The sequence below is a fragment of the Lipophrys pholis genome, assembly GCF_963383615.2.
Source record: "Lipophrys pholis genome assembly, chromosome: 11".
NCBI classification, from domain to species: domain Eukaryota; kingdom Metazoa; phylum Chordata; class Actinopteri; order Blenniiformes; family Blenniidae; genus Lipophrys; species Lipophrys pholis.
Window position 1 is genome coordinate 28,987,753 of NC_137631.1, and position 21,066 is coordinate 29,008,818.

General features: G+C 50.6%; 2 protein-coding genes across 2 annotated transcripts; both read left to right on the forward strand.

The window, feature by feature from the left end:
- Positions 1–2,229: 2,229 nt before the first annotated feature.
- On the forward strand, positions 2,230–13,077 carry rpgrip1l (RPGRIP1 like). The gene is made up of 25 exons (XM_080475159.1): positions 2,230–2,318; positions 3,575–3,658; positions 3,779–3,923; positions 4,065–4,369; positions 4,501–4,600; positions 4,803–4,946; positions 5,068–5,173; positions 5,837–5,983; positions 6,250–6,323; positions 6,500–6,639; positions 6,742–6,830; positions 6,924–6,974; positions 7,053–7,226; positions 7,609–7,726; positions 8,621–9,064; positions 9,153–9,319; positions 9,541–9,865; positions 9,938–10,119; positions 10,845–10,916; positions 11,136–11,247; positions 11,347–11,405; positions 11,542–11,728; positions 11,933–12,017; positions 12,150–12,286; positions 12,439–13,077. The coding sequence occupies exons 2-25, from the start codon at positions 3,583–3,585 to the stop codon at positions 12,597–12,599; spliced, it is 3,600 nt and encodes a 1,199-aa protein (XP_080331285.1). The 5' UTR covers positions 2,230–2,318; positions 3,575–3,582; the 3' UTR covers positions 12,600–13,077.
- A 2,014-nt stretch (positions 13,078–15,091) lies between these two features.
- nox5 (NADPH oxidase, EF-hand calcium binding domain 5) lies at positions 15,092–20,687 on the forward strand (the record flags this gene model as incomplete). Its single annotated transcript, XM_080475165.1, has 16 exons — positions 15,092–15,211; positions 15,317–15,471; positions 15,576–15,782; positions 15,906–16,143; positions 16,891–17,044; positions 17,181–17,353; positions 17,508–17,690; positions 17,823–17,955; positions 18,041–18,195; positions 18,423–18,605; positions 19,281–19,325; positions 19,478–19,602; positions 19,753–19,837; positions 19,900–19,999; positions 20,153–20,319; positions 20,556–20,687. The coding sequence occupies 16 exons, from the start codon at positions 15,092–15,094 to the stop codon at positions 20,685–20,687; spliced, it is 2,355 nt and encodes a 784-aa protein (XP_080331291.1).
- Positions 20,688–21,066: the final 379 nt, after the last annotated feature.

Consider the following 21,066-nt stretch of genomic DNA (forward strand, 5'->3'; position numbering starts at 1 on the left):
GTTGGTGTGTGAGGATGAGTTTATCTTCCGACCTGCAGGATCTGAGAGACTCTGAGTGTTTTTGAAGTTTTGACGTCGTTTAAACTGCAGTTCTTACAGTAGAAAGTGAAGATGAGAGCTTCCCCTGGCTGACGTCTGCAGGCATGAAGCGGGAGGTGCAGGTGGAGGTGCAGGTGGAGGCGTGACGAGCAGGTTAGTCATCATCCTCTCGCAGCCTGACGCAGGGAATCAAACATGGAGCTGTGACAGTGTGAGGAGGCCGGCCGTCCTCTGCCCCCCGCCGTCTCCACGCTGACAGCCCGTCTGCCCCGCCGGGGGGCAATTCAGCGGGGAGCGTTTTAAACATTTCAAAGTTTAATGGAGACACTTTGAAGTTCCTCCTCCGCCGCTGACACCTCGTCTCCTCGAGGCAGGAGGAGGAGGAGGAGGAGGAGGAGGAAGAGGAAGAAGTGGAGGAGGAGCTACAGAGTCTCCACCCCTAAACATACACGCCCCCCAGACTCCAAACAGCAGTGAGAGCACATCAGCCCCAGATACCCTCTTCAATACCTTCCAAGTGTGTGTGTGTGTGTGTGTGTTTGCACGTAAGGGCAGCTCCTCTCTCGCAGCTCTCTGCTGCCCCCTCATGTCTTCTCACAGAGTCACATTGAAGTAAGACTGAGCTGTCGCCTCCTGCTCAGGTATCTTTCTCCTCTCACTCTCTCATCCAGCTGTTTCTGTGCACATTCTCACCTCCTCTCTCTGCAACTTTTCAGTTTGTGTCTCCAGCCTGAGGAGGAAATCTGATATTCCAGTGAAGAGCTGAGAGCACCTGACAGCCGCAACCCCCCGATCCTCCGACAGGCTGACAGGTTCGGGAGGGGTCAAAGGTCATGGCCCAGCGAGCTGCGTCCGGACGGCCGACACGCACGAGGAGCTCGGCCCGTCTGCCGCTTCGGCTCCGCTCTGCCTGCTAAATGAGGTCTGCTGGAAATTCATGAAGGCAGGAGTGTGACAGCAGCCTGTCAAAGTCCACACACACACACACACACACACACACACACACACACACACACACACACACACACACACACACACACACACACACACACACACACACACACAGAGGATGAAAGATACAGTGGAACCCTGCTGAATGTATAAATATGAAGACTGCATGATGACTTTATGAATAAATTAAAGTTAACACATAAATTACATTAAAAACTAGAGCTACACTTGGTAGAGCGCAGACCTTCGCCAACGCCACATTTGTTTGAGGAACCGAGTTAGCATCGCTAGCATGATAGGCGTTAGCTCATATCGATGCTAACTAGGCTGTCAGGTAGCTACATCACTATGAAACACTGAGCGGGGAGCGTCTCCATGGCAACAGGCGCTGATCTCTTTTGATCTCCATGAGGTGCCTGTCTCATCTGCTTTGTATGGGACATTTTTCCTCAATGTTTGTGGATTTATTCGGAAACGGTGAGCCGCTAACGTCCCAGAATCAAATCGTTTGGTCCATGGGTGATGACGAATCAGACCTGCAAATTTCATGTAATTCAGGGAATTAGTTTTTGCGGAAAAGTTGTTAAAAATAGGTACAAACCAATTAATAAATAAACACACACAGGCAGAAAACATAACCTTCTCAGCCCAACTTTCATTGGTGAAGGTAAATATGATTAATAAAGTCCTATCATATTATTATGCCTGCCTAAGATTACTATCCTACATGCCATTCTGACTTCTTAAACGGCGCGCTATAACTCCTGCAATCTTAAAAACGTGCAGCTCAATCGTTTGCATGTTCTCCCTGTGTGTGCATGGGTTTCCCCCGGGTTTCCACCTACATTCCCAAAAACATGCACTGGGGGTCCGGGAGGAAAACCCCCGCCCCCCTCCCAGATCCCCTTGAGTGCTGCTCTGTGCGGCTGTTACCGATGGGTCATTTGGTATGAATTTCCCCTCAGAGATTAATACAGTGCTATAAAATAAAATATAATTTTTCAAAAATGGGACAAAATGGATGGGAGAGGCACCTCATGGAGGAGATCAAAGATCAGCTGACAGGAACAGAGCTCTCAAAGGATCTCGGCAGCGAGAGGCAGGCACATACAATTCCTTCTGGAGTTTTCTAATTTGACTTCTAATGGTCTAATAACACTCTTCTCACGGTCTGACTGCTAAAGGACTTCTTAGTCAGCTCGTAGAAAACTACGCTTCCCAGAAGTCTCTGCGTTCCGCGCAGGCGCAGTCGTACCATAACGACGAGTTGACGGGGATGTTTTCTGTAGCAACCCACACTTTTAATGCATCGGAGTCTTTTTTACAAGGTAAGAAATCTTATAAAGGCAGAACAGCAAGTCACCAGACGTTGAACTTGTTAAAACTTGGAGTCTTGTTTATCGCAGTCGTCTCGTTGCGATATAAAGAAGACAATGCTAACGCGTTAGCTGCCGCCGTTAGCGCCGTTTGAACGGATAAATCTCTACAAACAGTGAAGCTCATCCATTCTTTAATTCATTCACATGCTGCTCTCACGCTGCAATTTTCACTCTTATGTGAACCTCTTGTGAAGACGTCAGCTCAACTTGATATTGATTCAGTGTATGAAGCGTGAGTCCAAGCTCCGCCTGAAATCTGACGTCTTCTTTACTTGACGGGTTAAAGAAACGGATAAAGCGACATCCCACTGAGAGAAAGCAGTTTGGGAATATTTAATAAACAGTCTTCATATCGGCTGATCTTTATCTCTCAGAACATAATGTATTTATGCATGTATTACAGGTTAAGCCGGGCTCCTATCTCAGTACTGAGGTCAGTGATGGCTGCGGGGTCAGCGGGTCTGTCGGGACAAACATGTGAATAAAATTCAAACGAAGAACCAATTCGATGTTAAATCTATGCCGCACACTCAGCAATACATAACCCTGAAACAACGTGCAGCTACAGATTTGTGTATGTATAATGAGACCTCCACATGAACATGATTCTAAAATGTAGGAATTTTACTCAAGAGTTTGGGGGCAGGGTTGCTCAGTTTTAAAATTCAAAGATTAAATGTTTCTATAAAGGTGTGGATGATGTTTTGATGATTTTTTAAAAATCCTGTCCAAACTACAATATTTTGACAAAAATGTTTAGATTAAAATAAAAATAAAAAATGTAGCTGTGATAAATGCTAGATGTAATAGTAAAATCATCTGAGCTTGTATGTAATATTTTGAAGTTTATAAGTAATGTGTGTTTCAGTTATTCTACATTTTCATAACTTTTGAGCCAAAATGTTGACAAACAAGACAAAAGTGAAAAGCTTGAAATATGTGTAAAGGCTTATGGATTTTAAATGACCCCAAAAAAATCATATTAGTTTTTGTAGGTGTAACTAACTCAGAAAGTGACATCAAATTTCAAAACAAAAGTATTACACTTGACGTGAGGCAACCACAAGGAGGCAAAAACACATCTGATCACGCACACCAGTAATCGATCGGATGGAGCTCAATCCACTAAGACGTTGGTTTTAACTTGCATTGTGACTGTTTCTGTTGGGTCTTTTGGAGTAAATGTCGAAGTTCCTCCTCTTCAGGGTGAAGCATGTCCGCGGAGCTGGATGAGACGGCGGCTGACGAGCCGGTCAGAGACGTCGCGGTGAACCTGAGCAGACTCACAGGTCAGTCAAACGTCCCGACCCCAGACCTGCTCCTGAACGCACCACTGCTGGCCACACACTGTTGGTCAGGATGGAGCCGGCCTGCCTGTCTTACACCGGGTGTTGTTGTTGTGACCACAGACGCCCCGGCGGGTCACCCGGGCCGGGTGAGGCAGGATGTGTTGCATCTGTCCCGGGAGGAGCTGGAGGACCGCTTCTTCCGTCAATATGAGGAGACGCTGCTGCTCAAACAGCAGACACATAACCAGAACGACAAGATCAAGAAGTAATCACAACACACACACACACACACACACACACACACACACACACACACACACACACACACACACACACACACACACACACACACACACACACACACACACACACAGAGTGACCCTTCTCCCTGTGGCGCCCCCTGCAGGCTGGGCACCAAGCTGATGCGTCTGGTGAAGGACCGGAGGCGGATGGAGCAGCTGGCGGCCGGCGGAGCCCCTCCCCCATCCGGGGTTCGGGACGTGGAGCTGGAGGAGGTGGTGGAGGCGCTGCAGGAGAAGGTGAGGGGCCTCCAGGCGGAGAAGGAGGGGCTGAGACGGCGCCTCCTGGGGGCCAAACAGCAGTTGCTCATCTCCCAGAGGGCGTCGCCGTACAGACACATTCAGCCGCGGGTCAACTCGGGTCTGAAGAAGCTCCGGGACGACGCCGCGTCTCCTCCTGCTCGCCCCAAGAGTGAGTCCAATAGGTGTGTGTGTGTGTGTGTGTGTGTGTCCTGTGATGGACTGTTGGCCTGTCCAACAGGGATCAGGTCCAGACTGAGAGGAGGAGCTCCTCATTCTCTGACCTGTGTGTGCCTCCTGCAGGCTCCAGGAGTCTGGAAGGAGGTGGGAGACCCCCCATTGGCCAGCTGCCCCGATACGGACACAGTCTGCTGGAGGAGGCCCGAGCCCAGATACGCAACCTGTGAGTAGATCCTCCTGCTCCTCCTCTTTGCTCCTGACCCACCAGCTCTTCCTCTCTGCTCCTCCTCTATGATCCTGATCCTCCAGCTCTTCCTCTCTGCTCCTCCTCTATGATCCTCCTCCTCCTCCTGCCTGCTCCTGCGCCTCCTCTCTCCTCATCCTCCTGATCTCTGCTCCTGCTGTGACGGATCTCTGTCCTCCAGGGAGAACGTGATCGAGTCGCAGCGCAGCCACATGGAGGAAGTGGAGGGAGTCTCCGAGCTGCTGAGGGAGGAGCTGAAGAAGAAGGAGGTTGAGTGCGAGGAGCACCTCCTGCAGGTCCGTCAGCGGACCACCTCCACCCTGAGGTACACCCCGCTCTGTGAGTGAGTGAGTGAGTGAATTGTATTTTTATTCTACTCTGCAAATATGAAACTAGACTCTCTCTCTCTCTCTCTCTCTCTCTCTCTCTCTCTCTCTCTCTCTCAGGTCTCAAGTCTGTGGTAATGTGACTTTAATCAAACTACAGAAGCAGTTGACTGAAAGATCTCACACCGTGTCGGAGTTAGAGAGTCGATTCCTCCACCTGCAGCAGGTCAGACCCTACACACACACACACACACACACACACACACACACACACACACACACACACACACACACACACACACACACACACACACACACACACACACACACACACACACACACACACACATCAATACTGTGGCTAACATGGAGGTGAATGTCCTCCTCTGACTCTCATTATGATTTTAATGAATCTGGATTCAACATGGCAGTGTGTCCATGTGTGTGTGTGTGTGTGTGTGTGTGTGTGTGTGTGTGTGTGCGTGTGTGTGTGTGTGTGGGGGGGGGGGGTTCTAGGATTTGTTTCCATCAGTATTGATCGATTGAAGGAGCTCTGCTCTGTTTGCTTTCATCCTATTAAAAATTCAGGATCTCAGGGAGGAAAACGTTGTTTCCTGTAGGAACTCCTGCAGCTTCCAATACTACCACTACTAGTTACTTTCAAATACCTGGTTTGGAATTCAGCTCCAAATAAACAGAAAACTCCTCAAAGCAGAGACTGACCGAAACAAACTGCTAATGAAACCTGTGGAGAGTACAAATACTCAGAGTACAGGTACTGAGAGCACAAGTACTGTAAAACATCTTAGATAACTAGGTGTTTAGAAGACAACTGTAGGTGTTGAGAAGGTGACTAGGTTTTGTGAAGGTGACTGTAGGTGTTTTGCAGAGTCAGCAGACGTTGAAAGCGAGCCATGAGGCGGCCATGTTGCAGGTGGACGAACTGTCGGCTCAGCTGAAGGAGGAGAGGATGAAGAAGGTGGAGCTGGAGAAACATCTGCAGAGCTCCAACATCGCCAGGATCAGGACGGAGCAGGTGGAGCACCGTCTGACACTAAAAGACATGAGGACCACTGACACAAGGGTTCAGCAACAACATGACTTCACACTGACACACATCGCCATGGTTACAGCTGTCACTGTGTGTGTGTGTGTGTGTGTGTGTGTGTGTGTGTGTGTGTGTGTGTGTGTGTGTGTGTGTGTGTGTGTGTGTGTGTGTGTGTGTGTGTGTGTGTGTGTGTGTGTGTGTGTGTGTGTGTGTGTGTGTGTGTGTGTGTGTGTGTGTGTGTGTGTGTTTGTCAGCTTCAGCAGCAAATCAGTGAACTGGAACAGGAGAGAGACCTTCTGAAGGACAACAACCAGAAACTGGTGAACAGGTGAGTGCAGCTGTACTTCAGGTTGCAGCCTCCAGCTGTCTGCGACTGTGTGTGACTCTGTGTGTGTGTGTGTGTGTGTGTGTGTGTGTGTGTGTGTGTGTGTGTGTGTGTGTGTGTGTGTGTGTGTGTGTGTGTGTGTGTGTGTGTGTGTGTGTGTGTGTGTGTGTGCATTGCAGTGCGCTGGATGTGTCCCACCAGCAGAGGCAGCAGCTTCAGGAGCAGCAGCTGAGGCTCCAGATCTCTCAGTTGGAAGCGGCTCTGAAGGCCGACCTGCTGGACAAAAACCAGATTCTGGACCAAATCAAAGCAGAGAGAGGTTTGTTTCTACCTGCTGACCTCCTCATGAAGCTCTGCTTCTCCTCACACACCCCGAGGAACCTGCAGGAGAACCTGCTGACTGAAGCTCTGCTGCTTTCAGACACAAACCAGAAGCTGGCAGAGGAAAAGCAGAAGCTTCAGATGCAGCTGGTGGAGCAGAAACAGCAGCTGGGAGAACTGGGAGCCAGAGTGAGTAATCTATTACGCCAGATTACAGCTCTTTGTTATTGAAGAGTGAGTAATCTATTACTGCTCAGAGCTCAGAGTAAATGTGTGTTACAGGACAAAGAGCACGACGTGGACGAACTGACCGAAGCTCTGCTGCTCATCAAGGTGACAACAAGCCGTCTGCCTGAGTTCAGCTCCACTCCGGTACGAAGTGTTAATCTCTGCATGTAAACGTGTCTTCAGAGGCGTAAATCCCAGAAGAGATCAGACCTGAACTTCCTCAACCAGGAGGAGGAGCAAGACAAGGAGCAGGAGGAGGTCATGTGCCTGAGAGCTGCTCACACTGAAACCATCCTGGAGCTGGAGAAGACAAGAAACCTCCTCATGGTCGAGAGGCGCATCAGCAAGGGTTACAAGGTAGAGGTCACTGGGAGGGCGGAGGAGGTCACTGGGAGGGCGGAGGAGGTCACAGGGAGGGTGGCGGAGGTCACAGGGAGGGTGGCGGAGGTCACTGGGAGGGTGGAGGAGGTCACTGAGAGGGTGGAAGATTTCATGAGGATGGTGGAGGTCACGGGGAGGGTGGAGGAGGTCATTGGGAGAGTGGAGGAGGTCACAGGGAGGGTGGCGGAGGTCACAGGGAGGGTGGCGGAGGTCACTGGGAGGGTGGAGGTGGTCACTGGGAGGGTGGAAGATTTCATGAGGATGGTGGAGGTCAAGGGGAGGGTGATATGATCTTCTCCGTCACACACTGCAGACTGTTGATGGAGTTCTCATGGGCTGAACGTGTCTCCTGTTGTAGGCGGAGCTTCAAGCAGCCTTACAAAAGATGGAATCTGGCCAATCAGAGCTCGAACAGCAGCTCACACGTCAGGCTCAGCTGCTCGACACCCGGGGGACTCGGATCAAGAAACTGGAAGGTGCCCACCCAAACTACACCCCACATTACATCACACACACTACACCCAAACTACAGATTACTTTGCCTGACAGATTACAGTTAAACTACAGACAGAGTACAGTTAAACTACAGTGAGATTAAAGTTAAACTACAGTCACATTACATTTATGGTTAAACTACAGTCAAATTACAGTTAAACTAGTCAGATTACAGTTACGGTGAAACCACAGTCGGATCACAGTTAAACTACAGTTAGATTAAATGTAACTACTGTCAGATTACAGGTATAGTTACACTACAGTTAAACTGGAGTCAAATTACAGTTAAACTACAGTCAGATCACAGTTAAACTGCAGCCAGATTACAGTTAAACTACAGTCAAATTACAGGTATGAGTAAACCACAGTTGGATCACAGTTAAACCAGCTGTATTACAGTTAAACTACAGTCAGATTATGGTTATGGTTAAACTACAGTCGGATCACAGTTAAACTGCAGTCAGATCACAGTTAAACTACAGTCAAATTACAGGTATGTTTAAACTACAGCCGGATCACAGTTAAACTACAGTCAAATTACAGGTATGAGTAAACTACAGCCGGATCACAGTTAAACTACAGTCAAATTACAGGTATGAGTAAACCACAGTTGGATAACAGTTAAACCAGCTGTATTACAGTTAAACTACAGTCAGATTATGGTTATGGTTAAACTACAGTCGGATCACAGTTAAACTGCAGTCAAATTACAGATATGAGTAAACTACAGTCGGATCACAGTTAAAATACAGTCAGATTACAGTTAAACTACTGTCAGATTACAGTCACAGTTAAACTACAGCCAGATCACAGTTAAACTAGCGTCAGATTACAGTTACACTACCTCCAAACCGACTGAAAGTGTGTCTGCTCAGCTCAGCTCAGAAACGTGTCGCACGGCTCAATGACCTTGAGGCCGGCGCTCGGCGGAGAGCCGGTGGACGACCTGGATGAAACCGTGACCTTGGACAGCGGCGAGTGCCTGGTGGAGCTGCAGGTGGTCGGTGCCACGCTGCCTCCGTCAGCCCTGCAGACTGTGGTCGGCGCTGATGTCTCCACCTTCTGCACCTACTCCTTCTACCTGTTCCAGCTGCACTCCACCCCGGTGGTGGTGGGGCTGGATCCGCGGTACGGCTTCACCTCCCGGTACGTTGTGCAATTGGACCGGCGCCTCCTGGACTACCTGCAGCACGGCACCCTGACGGTGGAGCTGCACCGGGCACTGGGCCTGGAATGGAGGCCGCTGGCCAGCGGGCGCATCGCCCTGAGGCCGCTGCTGGAGCCGGACGGGAGGCTGCAGGGCAGCGTGGATCTGCAGGGTGAGCGGGGGAGTGGGGGGGGGGGGGGGGTGTCGCTCCTGCAGGGTGGAGGCAGACTGTGGATTCTGACGTAGTCTCTGTGTGTCAGGGTCCTGTGAGGATTCTCTGTCCTGTGGCTCGCTGCAGTTCTGGATCAAGATGAGTCCCCCCATGACAGAAACTGTACGGCTGTACAGAGAGCGGCTGCAGACAGCCTCCATCAGCTCCTCCTGCACCACCAGCTGCATGACCTCCACCCTCACAGAGCCAGAACAGGTACGCCCCTCCACCTCCTGGCAACCTGTCGAACTCTGTCTCAAACAGAAAAAGATAAAATCACATCATGAACTACTTGACATTGAGTTCAGTTATTAACACTTTGGAGAAACAATGCATGATGGGTAGAGCATAGTGTTGACTCTCTCTCTCTCTCTCTCTCTCTCTCTCTCTCTCTCTCTGTCTCTCTGTCTCTCTCTCTCTCTCTCTCTCACTTTCAGCCTCCCAGGTGGAACGAGCTCCTGGTCTCCGTCATCAGTTGCTCAGATCTTCATCCCGGCGGTTCCCAGCAGCCCAGTTCTTACGTGGTCTATAAGTTCTTGTACTTTCCAGACCATCCAACCGGCACCGTCCCGGACTGCGACGCCCCGCGCTTTGACGACGTGCGCTGCTTCTCCGTCCCGATGGACGGCGAGCTGCACAGCCACCTGCGGTCTGAGCGCCTCCTCTTCTATGTGTTTGACGACAAAAACCAGCAGGTGGAGGCCTACCTGGGCAAGGCCGGCGTACCGCTGCAGCCGCTACTGCACCGCCAGACTCTCACAGGTGAGCCGGGAGCTGCCGGGACCCCGGTCCGAACCCAGTCTACTCTCTTCTTCTTTACTTTCTTCTATTCAGGTCGGTTCCCGCTGTGCGACGCCTCGGGTCTCCCCGCCGGACACATCCAGGTCACCCTGCAGTGGAAGCTGCCCTATGTTCCCCCTCCCCACTGCACCCAGGACGGAGGCCTCCTACAGGAGGAGGACCAGTACCTCCAGGCCCCGAGCTCCGCCCAGCCCGACGCTGCTGCTGCTGCCGAGGTGGAGACGTTCACTCCATACAGTCACAGGGCTTCTTTCTCCAGCTGGACTCCACAGTCACATTAAACGCCTCCATCAGCTGACCTCTGTCTTTATAACGTCAAACTAAAAACTCCGGCGCTGCTGAGAAACAAAACGTCTTTCATCAAATCAAACTCGTCTCCAACGTTAACAAGAGAGAAACACAAATCTTAATTCAAGCGTCACGTCGGCAGAAATACATTTGCACTAAAAAGCAGAAACAGACGATGCTGTCAAAGACCAACTGAACAGTAATGCTAATGCTAATGCTAACCAACAACAGATGATTTCTCTTCATAACAAAATAAGTAACAAGCACACTTAAAATCCATCGTTGTAACTGTGTCGGTTACATGACGTTGCTGGGATTGGTTTAAGTTCTGTGTTGGATTTATCATCAAACCTCACCAGAAGCTAACGGCTATTGAAGCATGCTAATGCTAATCACAGCGGCTGTGGATACAGGCTAATGCTGCCAGAAGTTGCTGTCACGAGTTCCTTCAGATTAACGAGTCTCCTCCTCCAGTAAACTGGACTTAAGGAAAACAGTAACCCCGAAGGTAACGCCATGGCGAACAGCTAAAGCTAACGGCAGACCATAGAGACAGCAGCATGCTGTAGCTTGGTGACGCCCCCTTTGGACTTCAGGAGGAACTGCAGCCTGACACACCTCCTGACTGACCTTCTGCTGTCTGGGTTCACAGACCAGCAACAGACTGACCTCATCGCTGAAGGAGGCCGTGACCAACAAGAAGGTGACCTTCAAGGAACCTCAGGTCAGTTGTGTGTGTGTGTGTGTGTGTGTGTGTGTGTGTGTGTGTGTGTGTGTGTGTGTGTGTGTGTGTGTGTGTGTGTGTGTGTGTGTGTGTGTGTGTGTGTGTGTGTGTGTGTGTGTGTGTGTGTGTGTGTGTGTGTGTGTGTGTGTGTGTGTGTGTGTGTGTGTGTGTGTGTGTGTGTGCGTGCTCAAGGTCTCTGAGGTCTTTGGTCTCCAACAGCTGGACTCAGAAAAGCGTCTCGGTGCCGCTGAAGAAGACCAGTCTCTTGTGTCTGAAGGGCAGCTGGTGGCAGCGAGCGACGACTCGGACATCTCTGAGGACCTGCCTGAAGGTCAGCAGGGGGGTCAGGGGGTCTGTGAAGACCTTCTACTTCTGTCAAACTTCTCACGATGAGCAGATCTCCTGAGTTTCACTTCGTTTTCTCCTGCAGACCCCAACGAGTCCGACAGCGACGACTGCATCGTCCTGAAACATCCCACAGGCAGGAAGGTCAGTGAACGCACCGTCCACCTACACTCCACAGACAGGAAGTCACCAGGACGCACACAAACACACCTTCAGACCTGTGATGTGTTCACTGACCTGAGGTACATGAGGTGTATGTTTGATTTGAACTCATCTGCAGGCCTCCGAGCGGCTGCGGGTGGAGATCGTGTCTCTGAGTCTGAGGGCGGAGTCTCGGGTGTCCCGGGACGACAGCGTGGTGCGTCTGTTTGTGGAGTACTCTTTCCTGGACCTGCCCACCGAGGAGACGCCCGTGTCTCTGCCCAAACCACCGCCAGGGCGCTGCATCAACTACAACTACAGCAAAGGTACACTCCTCCACCTCTGGGTGGAGCTACAGTAGTGTACCTCTTCAGCCAGCGGTCAACGTAGAGTTAACTGAACTTTATTCATTGTGTGTGTGTGTGTGTGTGTGTGTGTGTGTGTGTGTGTGTGTGTGTGTGTGTGTGTGTGTGTGTGTGTGTGTGTGTGTGTGTGTGTGTGTGTGTGTGTGTGTGTGTGTGTGTGTGCAGTCGTTCCTGTGGACGCTCAGACCAACATGGCGAGGAGGCGTCTGATCCGAGGAGTCCTGCAGGGGAGGAATCCTCTCATGGAGCGGTGAGGAGCACAGAGACGACGGAGTACACCTGTACACTGTAGTGCACACCTGTACACTGTAGTGCACACCTGTACACTGTAGTGCAGACCTGTACACTGTACACTTGTTCACGGCACTCCTGTGTTGGACAGGATCCGGTTCACGGTGGTCAGCGAGCCTCCGGAGGAGGAGGAGCAGGAGAGGGAGTGTGAAGATGTGGGCGTGGCCTCTCTGAGGCTCTCAGAGCTGCTGGAGAGGAGGTGCGACCTGACGGAGGAGAACCTGGACGGTGAGACACGCACACACACACACACACACACACACACACACACACACACACACACACACACACACACACACACACACACACACACACACACACACACACACACACACACACACAGCGTGATGTCATCAGCAGGTGGTGTGTGTGTGTGTCAGTGGTGTCGGTGGTGGACAGCAACGAGCTGCTGGGCTCTCTGACCGTTTCCCTGGAGGCTCTGGAGGCTCTTCAGTCCATCATGGAGGACGAGCAGGACGTGTCCCCGCCGCGTCCTTCGGACCGACACCAAGACACAGAGATCCTGTTCAGCGAAAGCTGATGGCGTCACGGTCTGATTCCCTGTGAGGAGGAGAGCTTCCTGGTGCACTTTCCGGGCTGCCTGGTGGAACCGTACTCCCCCCCCCCCCCATCAATTTGGTGAAGAAATTTAATAAAGTATGATTCTTCTTTACTTCCTGTTTGGTAGTTTACACACCTCATCAGCTGTAACCTTTGACTCCAGAGGAGGTTTCCAGCCTGAGAGAGCGGTAGGGGGGGGGGCTCACGTGCTGTAAGAGCATTATTGTGTGTGTGTGCGTGTGTGTGTGTGTGCGTGTGTGTGTGTGTGTGTGCGTGCGTGCGTGCGTGCGTGCGTGCGTGCGTGCGTGCGTGCGTGAGAGAGATGGGTCAGTGAGGATGAGGATGTGATGAAGATTAACCTTGTAGGTGAGTCAACATGTTTAAATGTGATCTCACACTTGTGCCTTCGTTCTGTTTTTATATTTTGTGAATTAAATCTTGTTTGTTTACAACATCAGATTGTTTTTGTTTTCTTTTTTTTTTTCCTGAACGTTTTTACTTAAAACTGTAGACAGGCTGAAAACACCTTGAAAATACCCTCAAAACATTCAGAAAATACCCTGAAAACACCCTGAAAACAGTGAGAACACTCTGAAAACACCCTCCTGAAAACAGCCTCAATACACTCCGAAAACACTCTGAAAACAGCCTCAATACACTCCGAAAACACTCTGAAAACACCCTCAATACACTCCGAAAACACTCAAACACCCTCAATACACTCCGAAAACTTCAATACACAGTGTTTTCGGAGTGAATTGAGGGTGTTTGAGTGTTTTCAGAGTGTATTGAGGGTGTTTGAGTGTTTTCAGAGTGTCTTCAGTGTGTAATGAGGCTGTTTTCAGGATGTTTTCAGAGTGTACTGAGGGTGTTTGAGTGTTTTCAGAGTGTTTTCAAACACCCTCAATACACTCTGAAAACAGCCTCAATACACTCCGAAAACACTCAAACACCCTGAAATCACTCAAACACCCTCAATACACTCCGAAAACAGCCTCAATAAACTCTGAAAACTGCCTCAATACACTGAAAACACTCAAACACTGTGAAAAGACTCCTCCTCCTCCTCCTCCTCCTCCTCTGCTCCTCCCTCGTTTGCACCATGTCAGCTGCAGCTGACACAGACCCACCAGGAGCAACAGACAGGAGAAACACAGGAGGAGGAAGAGGAGGTGCAGACGGGAGGAGAAACACTCTGGAAAAAGGAGCAGGTAAAGATGTAATCTGATTACTCTGTTTTCTTCACATGAGTTTCAGTTTCTGCTCTAGATGTTGGATTTGTGACATTTCAGAACCTAGAATTCAGACATTTTATCACTTCTCAGTGAAACTGCTCATGGATATTTTTCTTTGTCACATTTGATCATATTATTCTAACATTTATTACTTTAATTTTTTTAATGATTTTAACCGTTTGTTTTAAAAATGGTTTTTTTTATTTTTTTTTATCGTCATTTCTTCACGTTTCAGGATGAACTTCTTCACTGCTCTTCTTCTACTTTATATTTTCCACCCAGTTGTTTCCTCCGTGTAAGTGTGTTTCGTGGTGGAATATTACATCATCACCGTGACGACAGGAGTAGTTCTGCGCTCCATAAATTCATGTTTCTGCAGTTCTATAAGCTCATTGTTCCAGATCAACCCTCGTGGAGCAAAACAGACTTGGAACAAGTCAAGAACGAGACCATCCCTCAAAGCCTCAGTGACCAGGATTTATTTTATGTCAAAAGCATTGTTCTAATTTATTAATTTCTCCTAAGCTCCTCCCACCATTCGTGCACCAATCAGGATCTTCTAAGAATGGGCCGGTCATTTTCCAAGAGATCTGATTGGTGAAGAGGCAGAGCTTTTATACTGGTTGCTCTTTGATCCAGAACATAACCTGCTCCGGAGCAGGTTAGAGGTTTTAATCAGTTACCACGGTGATTTACCAGGTGAACCAGCGACGTAGGACAGAAAACCAAAGTTAATCCTGAAGGTACCTGGATAACAGAAAAGTGGTAGTATCGGCCTCAGGTTAGTGACAGCAGGTGGTGACGAGACGTGACGTGATGATGTGACATGATGACTAGACATGTCCTAATGACTAGACGTGTCCCGATGACTAGACGTGTCCCGATGACTAGACGTGTCCCGATGACTAGATGTGTCATGATGACTAGACATGTCCCGATGACTAGATGTGTCATGATGACTAGACGTGTCCTGATGACTAGATATGATGTGATGACTAGACGTGTCCCGATGACTAGATGTGTCCTGATGACTAGACGTGTCCTGATGACTAGATGTGTCCTGATGACTAGACGTGTCCTGATGACTAGATGTGTCCTGATGACTAGACGTGTCCTGATGACTAGATGTGTCATGATGACTAGACATGTCCTGATGACTAGACGTGTCCCAATGACGAGATGTGTCACGATGACTAGACGTGTCCTGATGACTAGACGTGTCGTTCTGCAGGCCGTCATGAGTGTGGACGAGGACACCCGGTGGCTGGAGTGGGTCACCAAACAGTTTGAGAGCATCGCCGGGGAAGACAAGGAGATCGACCTGGACGAGTTCAAGACGGCTCTGAAGGTCAAAGAGGTCAGAGACACACACTGCAGTTACTGTTGAGTAATCAGATTACAACTGCAAAATACACACAGCAAAGACTGAGTAATCAGAGTACCCCCCCCCCCCCTCCCCCAGTCGTTCTTCGCAGAGCGTTTCTTCGCTCTCTTCGACTCAGACGGCAGCAGCTCCATCAGTCTGGACGAGCTGCTGGGGGCTCTGGACCTTCTGATCCACGGCAGCGAGACGGACAAGCTGCGCTTCCTGTTCCAGGTCTACGATGTCGACGGTCAGTCCCCCCACCGTCCAAGTCCAGGGTCAGGGTCAGGTTCAGGATCACATTGAGGTCCAGAGAGACCCTGACCCTGGCTCAGGTCCTGCTCCTGCCCCCAGGCAGCGGCTCCATCGACCCGGACGAGCTGCGCACCGTCCTGAAGTCGTGTCTGCGCGAGAGCGCCATCTCCCTGCCGGAGGAGAAGCTGGACGACCTGACGCTGGCGCTGTTCGAGTCGGCGGACAAGGACCAGAGCGGAGCTATCACCTTCGAGGAGCTGAAGGCGGAGCTGGAGACCTTCCCCGAGGTGATGGAGAACCTCACCATCAGGTCGGAACGGACACACACACACACACACACACACACACACACACACACACACACACACACACACACACACACACACACACACAGTACCAGAGGACAAGTTCTCGGTCCCTCTGTCCCCCCTAGTGCTGCCAACTGGCTGAAGCCCCCCGACGTGGACCAGAAGAAGCGGCAGACCCCCCGGTACCTGACCCGGGCCTACTGGCACAACAACAGCAGGAAGCTGTTCTTCCTGGTTCTGTACGCCCTCCTCACCCTGCTGCTGTTCGTTGGCGCCGTGCTGCAGAACCGTCAAGGCGGCATCTGGTTCATGGTGGCCAAAGGCTGCGGGCAGTGCCTGAACTTCAACTGCACCTTCGTCATGGTACGAGGGGAGGGGTCAGACTCTTCAGACTTCACTAAACTACAAGTCAATAAACTATGATTCACTAAACTACAAGTCAATAAACTATGATTCACTAAACTACAAGTCAATAATCTACGATTGACTAAACTCCGATTCATTAAACCAGAACTCACTAAACTATGACTCACTAAACTATGACTCACTAAACTACGACTCACTAAACTATGACTCACTAAACTATGACTCACTAAACTAGGACTCACTAAACTACGACTCACTAAACTACGACTCACTAAACCAGAACTCACTAAACTACGATTCACTAAACTACGACTCAATAAACTACGATTCACTAAACTACGATTCATTAAACTACGACTCACTAAACTATGACTCACTAAATTACAACTCACTAAACTACGACTCACTAAACTATGACTCACTAAATTACAACTCACTAAACTACGACTCACTAAACCAGAACTCACTAAACTACGACTCACTAAACTACGACTCACTAAACTACGGCCTCCAGCAGAAACACAAATCTGTTGACACAGTTCGTGCCTGATCACAACAACAGTGCTGAAAACGCTCTGACTCCACCCCCTGTAGGCGGAGGAAACTGCTCCTGGTTAGGGTATTTTGAGGGGGGAGGATTCATTGTCATTGTCAACTATTTGAAATGAATGCTGATGTAGACGTGTGTGAGTGTGTGTGTGTGTGTGTGTGTGTGTGTGTGTGTGTGTGTGTGTGTGTGTCCAGGTGCTGATGCTGCGCCGCTGCTTCACCTGGCTCCGAGCCACCTGGGTGGTCCGGGTTCTTCCTCTGGACCAGAACATCCTGCTGCACCAGATCGTCGGTTACGCCATCCTGTGTTTCACTCTGGTGCACACCACTGCACACTGCGGCAACTTTGGTATACACACACACACACACACACACACACACACACACACACACACACACACACACACACACACACACACACACACACATAAACACACACACAGAGTGAGAACGTCATCAGCTACTCCCCCCCCCCCCCCCCCCAGTTCTCCTTGCGGAGCAGAGCAGCTTCCAGTTCTGGGAGTTCCTCCTGACGACCCGGCCGGGGATCGGTTGGGTTAAAGGGACGGCGTCTTTGACGGGCGTCGTTCTGCAGGTCGTGATCTGCCTCATGGGCCTCTGCTCCTCCACCTTTGTACGGCGCAGCGGACACTTCGAGGTACACACACACACACACACACACACACACACACACACACACACACACACACACACACACACACACACACACACACACACACACACACACAGACACACACACACACACACACACACACATCCTGGTACCAGCTGATTGATCAACGTCCCTGCAGGTCTTCTACTGGTCCCACCTCTCCTACATCTGGGTCTGGTCCCTGCTGATGGTCCACTGTGCCAACTTCTGGAAGTGGTTTGTGGTTCCTGGTGTGATGTTCCTGCTGGAGAAGATCGTGGGCATCGCCGTGTCTCGGATGGGGGGTCTTTACATCGTGGAGGTCAACTTGCTGCCATCCAAGGTGCTGTGTAGCACCGCCCTGCTGGGGGGTGGGTCTTGTGGGAATGTCAGGGGGGCTGTGGGGGTGTCAGAGGCTGTCAGGGGATCCTTTCAGGGTGTTGGGGGGTCCTGTCCAGTGTGATTCTCCCAGCAGGTGACCCACCTGGTCCTCAGACGGCCCCAGTTCTTCCACTTCAAACCCGGGGACTACGTCTACATCAACATCCCCGTCATCGCCAAGTACGAGTGGCACCCGTTTACCATCAGCAGCGCTCCGGAGCAGCCGGGTAAGTCCTGCCCCCCTTCAAGACCCACAATCCAGACTAAAGGGGGAAAGTTCAAACACCTGGAACTGTGACCTTTGACCTGCAGACAGTCTGTGGCTCCACGTGCGCTCCATGGGTCAGTGGACCAACCGGCTCTACGAGTACTTCAGACAGCTGGAGAGTCCAGCACAGAGTCCAGCAGGGAGCCCCAGGAAGCTGGCCTCCAGCCTGAGGATCCGCCGCCAGCTGCTCCGGATGCAGGTGGAGCCTAGACCCCCTCAGACCACCATAGACCACCTCAGACCACCATAGACCACCTCCCACCACTTCAGACCCTCACAGACCACCTCAGACCCCCTCAGACCACCATAGACCACCTCAGACCACCATAGACCACCTCCCACCACTTCAGACCCTCACAGACCACCTCAGACCACCTCAGACCACCAGCCAATCAGGGCCCTTGTGGCTTGTCTTTGCCTCTGCAGAATGAGCTCTTTAGCTCCGCCCACTCTAATGGCGCCGTGGCGTCCAATGAGGACGAGGCGGTGGAGCTGACCATGTACCGTCACAACGACTCTGCTGCAGTGACTCCGCCCCCGCAGTCCCCGGAGCCCCCCCCAGATGAGGCGGGGCCGGCGGAGCGAGGAGAGGCTCCGCCCCTCAGAGAGGTCAACGTGGAGGTCAGGATGCTAATGCTAACGCTAGCTCAGTGTCAAGGATAGCTGCTGGTGTGTGTGTGTGTGTGTGTGTGTGTGTGTGTGTGTGTGTGTGAGTTTTCTGTTTTCTAATCTGCGCTGTGGTCGGTTCTCTTCAGTCTATTCTCTCTCTCTCTCTCTCTCTCTCTCACTTGCTCTCGCTCAGATCGTCGGTTACGCCGTCCTGTGTTTCTTTCTGGTGCACACCACCGCACACTGCTGAAACTTTGGCACACACACACACACACACACACACACACACACACACACACACACACACACACACACACACACACACACACACACACACACACACACACATACACGCTCACCTCCTGTTGCATTTGGAGGATGGACACTTGAGTTTGTGTTTGTTTGTCGTCTCTTTTCAATAACTTGTCGTTTTCGTCTGTCCAGGTTGGATAGTTGTTGAACAACAATAGTTTTTTTTACTTTGTGTCCAAAGTATTGATCCACATCGTGTCACATTACAAATGTATTTCATTTGACACAACAGGAAGTGGAAGGGAGTGATTCTCCTGGTTTTATTTCAGAGGAAAGGAGGAGGACGACTTTTATTTTCTCAATCAAGGAAGTTTTATCATTATTTGTTTCCTCGGACGTAAATCTTCTGCTTCTGTCTGACAGGTTCCTGCTAAGTTTGCTGAAAACCACCGATTCTGTAACATCAAGGTAAAGTGTCGGTTCTGTCGGCAGAACGTTTCCTTCTGGGAGACGATCTGAACTGAGCGGACCTGTGTGTGTGTGTGTGTGTGTGTGTGTGTGTGTGTGTGTGTGTGTGTGTGTGTGTGTGTGTGTGTGTGTGTGTGTGTGTGTGTGTGTAGTGTTATGTGGACGGACCGTACGGGACTCCGACACGGCAGATCTTTGCCTCCGAACACGCCGTCCTGATCGGAGCCGGAATCGGAATCACGCCGTTCGCCTCCATCCTGCAGAGCATCATGTACCAGTGAGGACACACTACTACACAACAGGAACATACAACAACTGATATGTTTGTGTGTCTCAGATTGTGTGTTTGCCTGCCTCATGGCGTGGTTGTGTGTGTGTGTGTGTGTGTGTGTGTGTGTGTGTGTGTGTGTGTGTGTGTGTGTCCCAGGTACCGCATGAGGAAGCAGAACTGTCCAAAGTGCAGCTACTCATGGTTTGAGAACATCAAAGACAGCGAGATGAAGCTGCGGAAGGTGAGAGACGTTTCCACTTCCTGTTTCCTCTGGACAGGAAACACTTTGTTGTGTGTCTGCAGGTGGACTTCATCTGGATCAACAGAGACCAGAAGTCCTTCGAGTGGTTCGTCAGCCTGCTGACCAAGCTGGAGATGGACCAGGCCGACGAGGAACCTGAAGGTGAGAGGCTGGATCGGGATCGGGACCGGGACCGGGACCGGGACCGGGACCGGGACCGGGACCTGGACCAGGGCCAGGACCTGGATCCAGACCCGGGTCCACTGTGACTGTTGGAACTGTTGGGACTGTAACGGTACCGTCACCTCGTTCCAGGCCGGTTCCTGGAGATGCACATGTACATGACCTCGGCTCTCAGTAAGAACGACATGAAGGCCATCGGCCTGCAGATGGCGCTGGACCTGCTGGCAAAGAAGGAGAAGAGGGACTCCATCACCGGTCTGAGGACCAGAACCCAACCAGGCCGACCGGAGTGGGAGAAGGTGAGGAGGAGACCCCTTCATCATCATCATCGCCATCACCGTCATCATCGTCGTCATCATCATCATCATCCTATTGATACTGTGTGTGTGTGTGTGTGTGTGTGTGTGTGTGTGTGTGTGTGTGTGTGTGTGTGTGTGTGTGTGTGTGTGTGTGTGTGTGTGTGTGTGTGTGTGTGTGTGTGTGTGTGTGTGTGTGTGTGTGTGTGTGTGTGTGTGTGTGTGTGTGTGTGTGTCAGGTGTTCCAGAAGGTGTTTGAGGAGAACAAAGGGAAGGTCCATGTGTTTTATTGTGGAGCTCCAGCGTTGGCCAAAGTCATCAAAGCTCAGTGTGAACACTTCGGATTCCACTTCTACAAGGAGAACTTCTAGGACCTGTGTGTGTTTGTGTGTTTGTGTGTGTGTGTTTGTGTGTTTGTGTGTGTGTGTGTGTGTGAAATTTTTCAATTTTGACTCTTTCTTGGATTCCAGTTCAAACTTCTTCCTGAACTGTTGTTGTGTTGTCAGATCTCAGGCCCCGTTTCCACGACAACGTTTCAAGAGAAAAATGTGTCGTTTTTGTTCAAAAAAAGTTTAGCTGCAACGTTTATAAAACAATGTCCATTTCCATGGCAACAGCAGAAACATTGAAAACGATGTAGTTTCCATGTTGAGCCACTAGTTGGTGCTGTTGTTAGTTTTAGTACTGAAAGTACACGTGTACACACACACACACACACACACACACACACACACACACACACACACACAC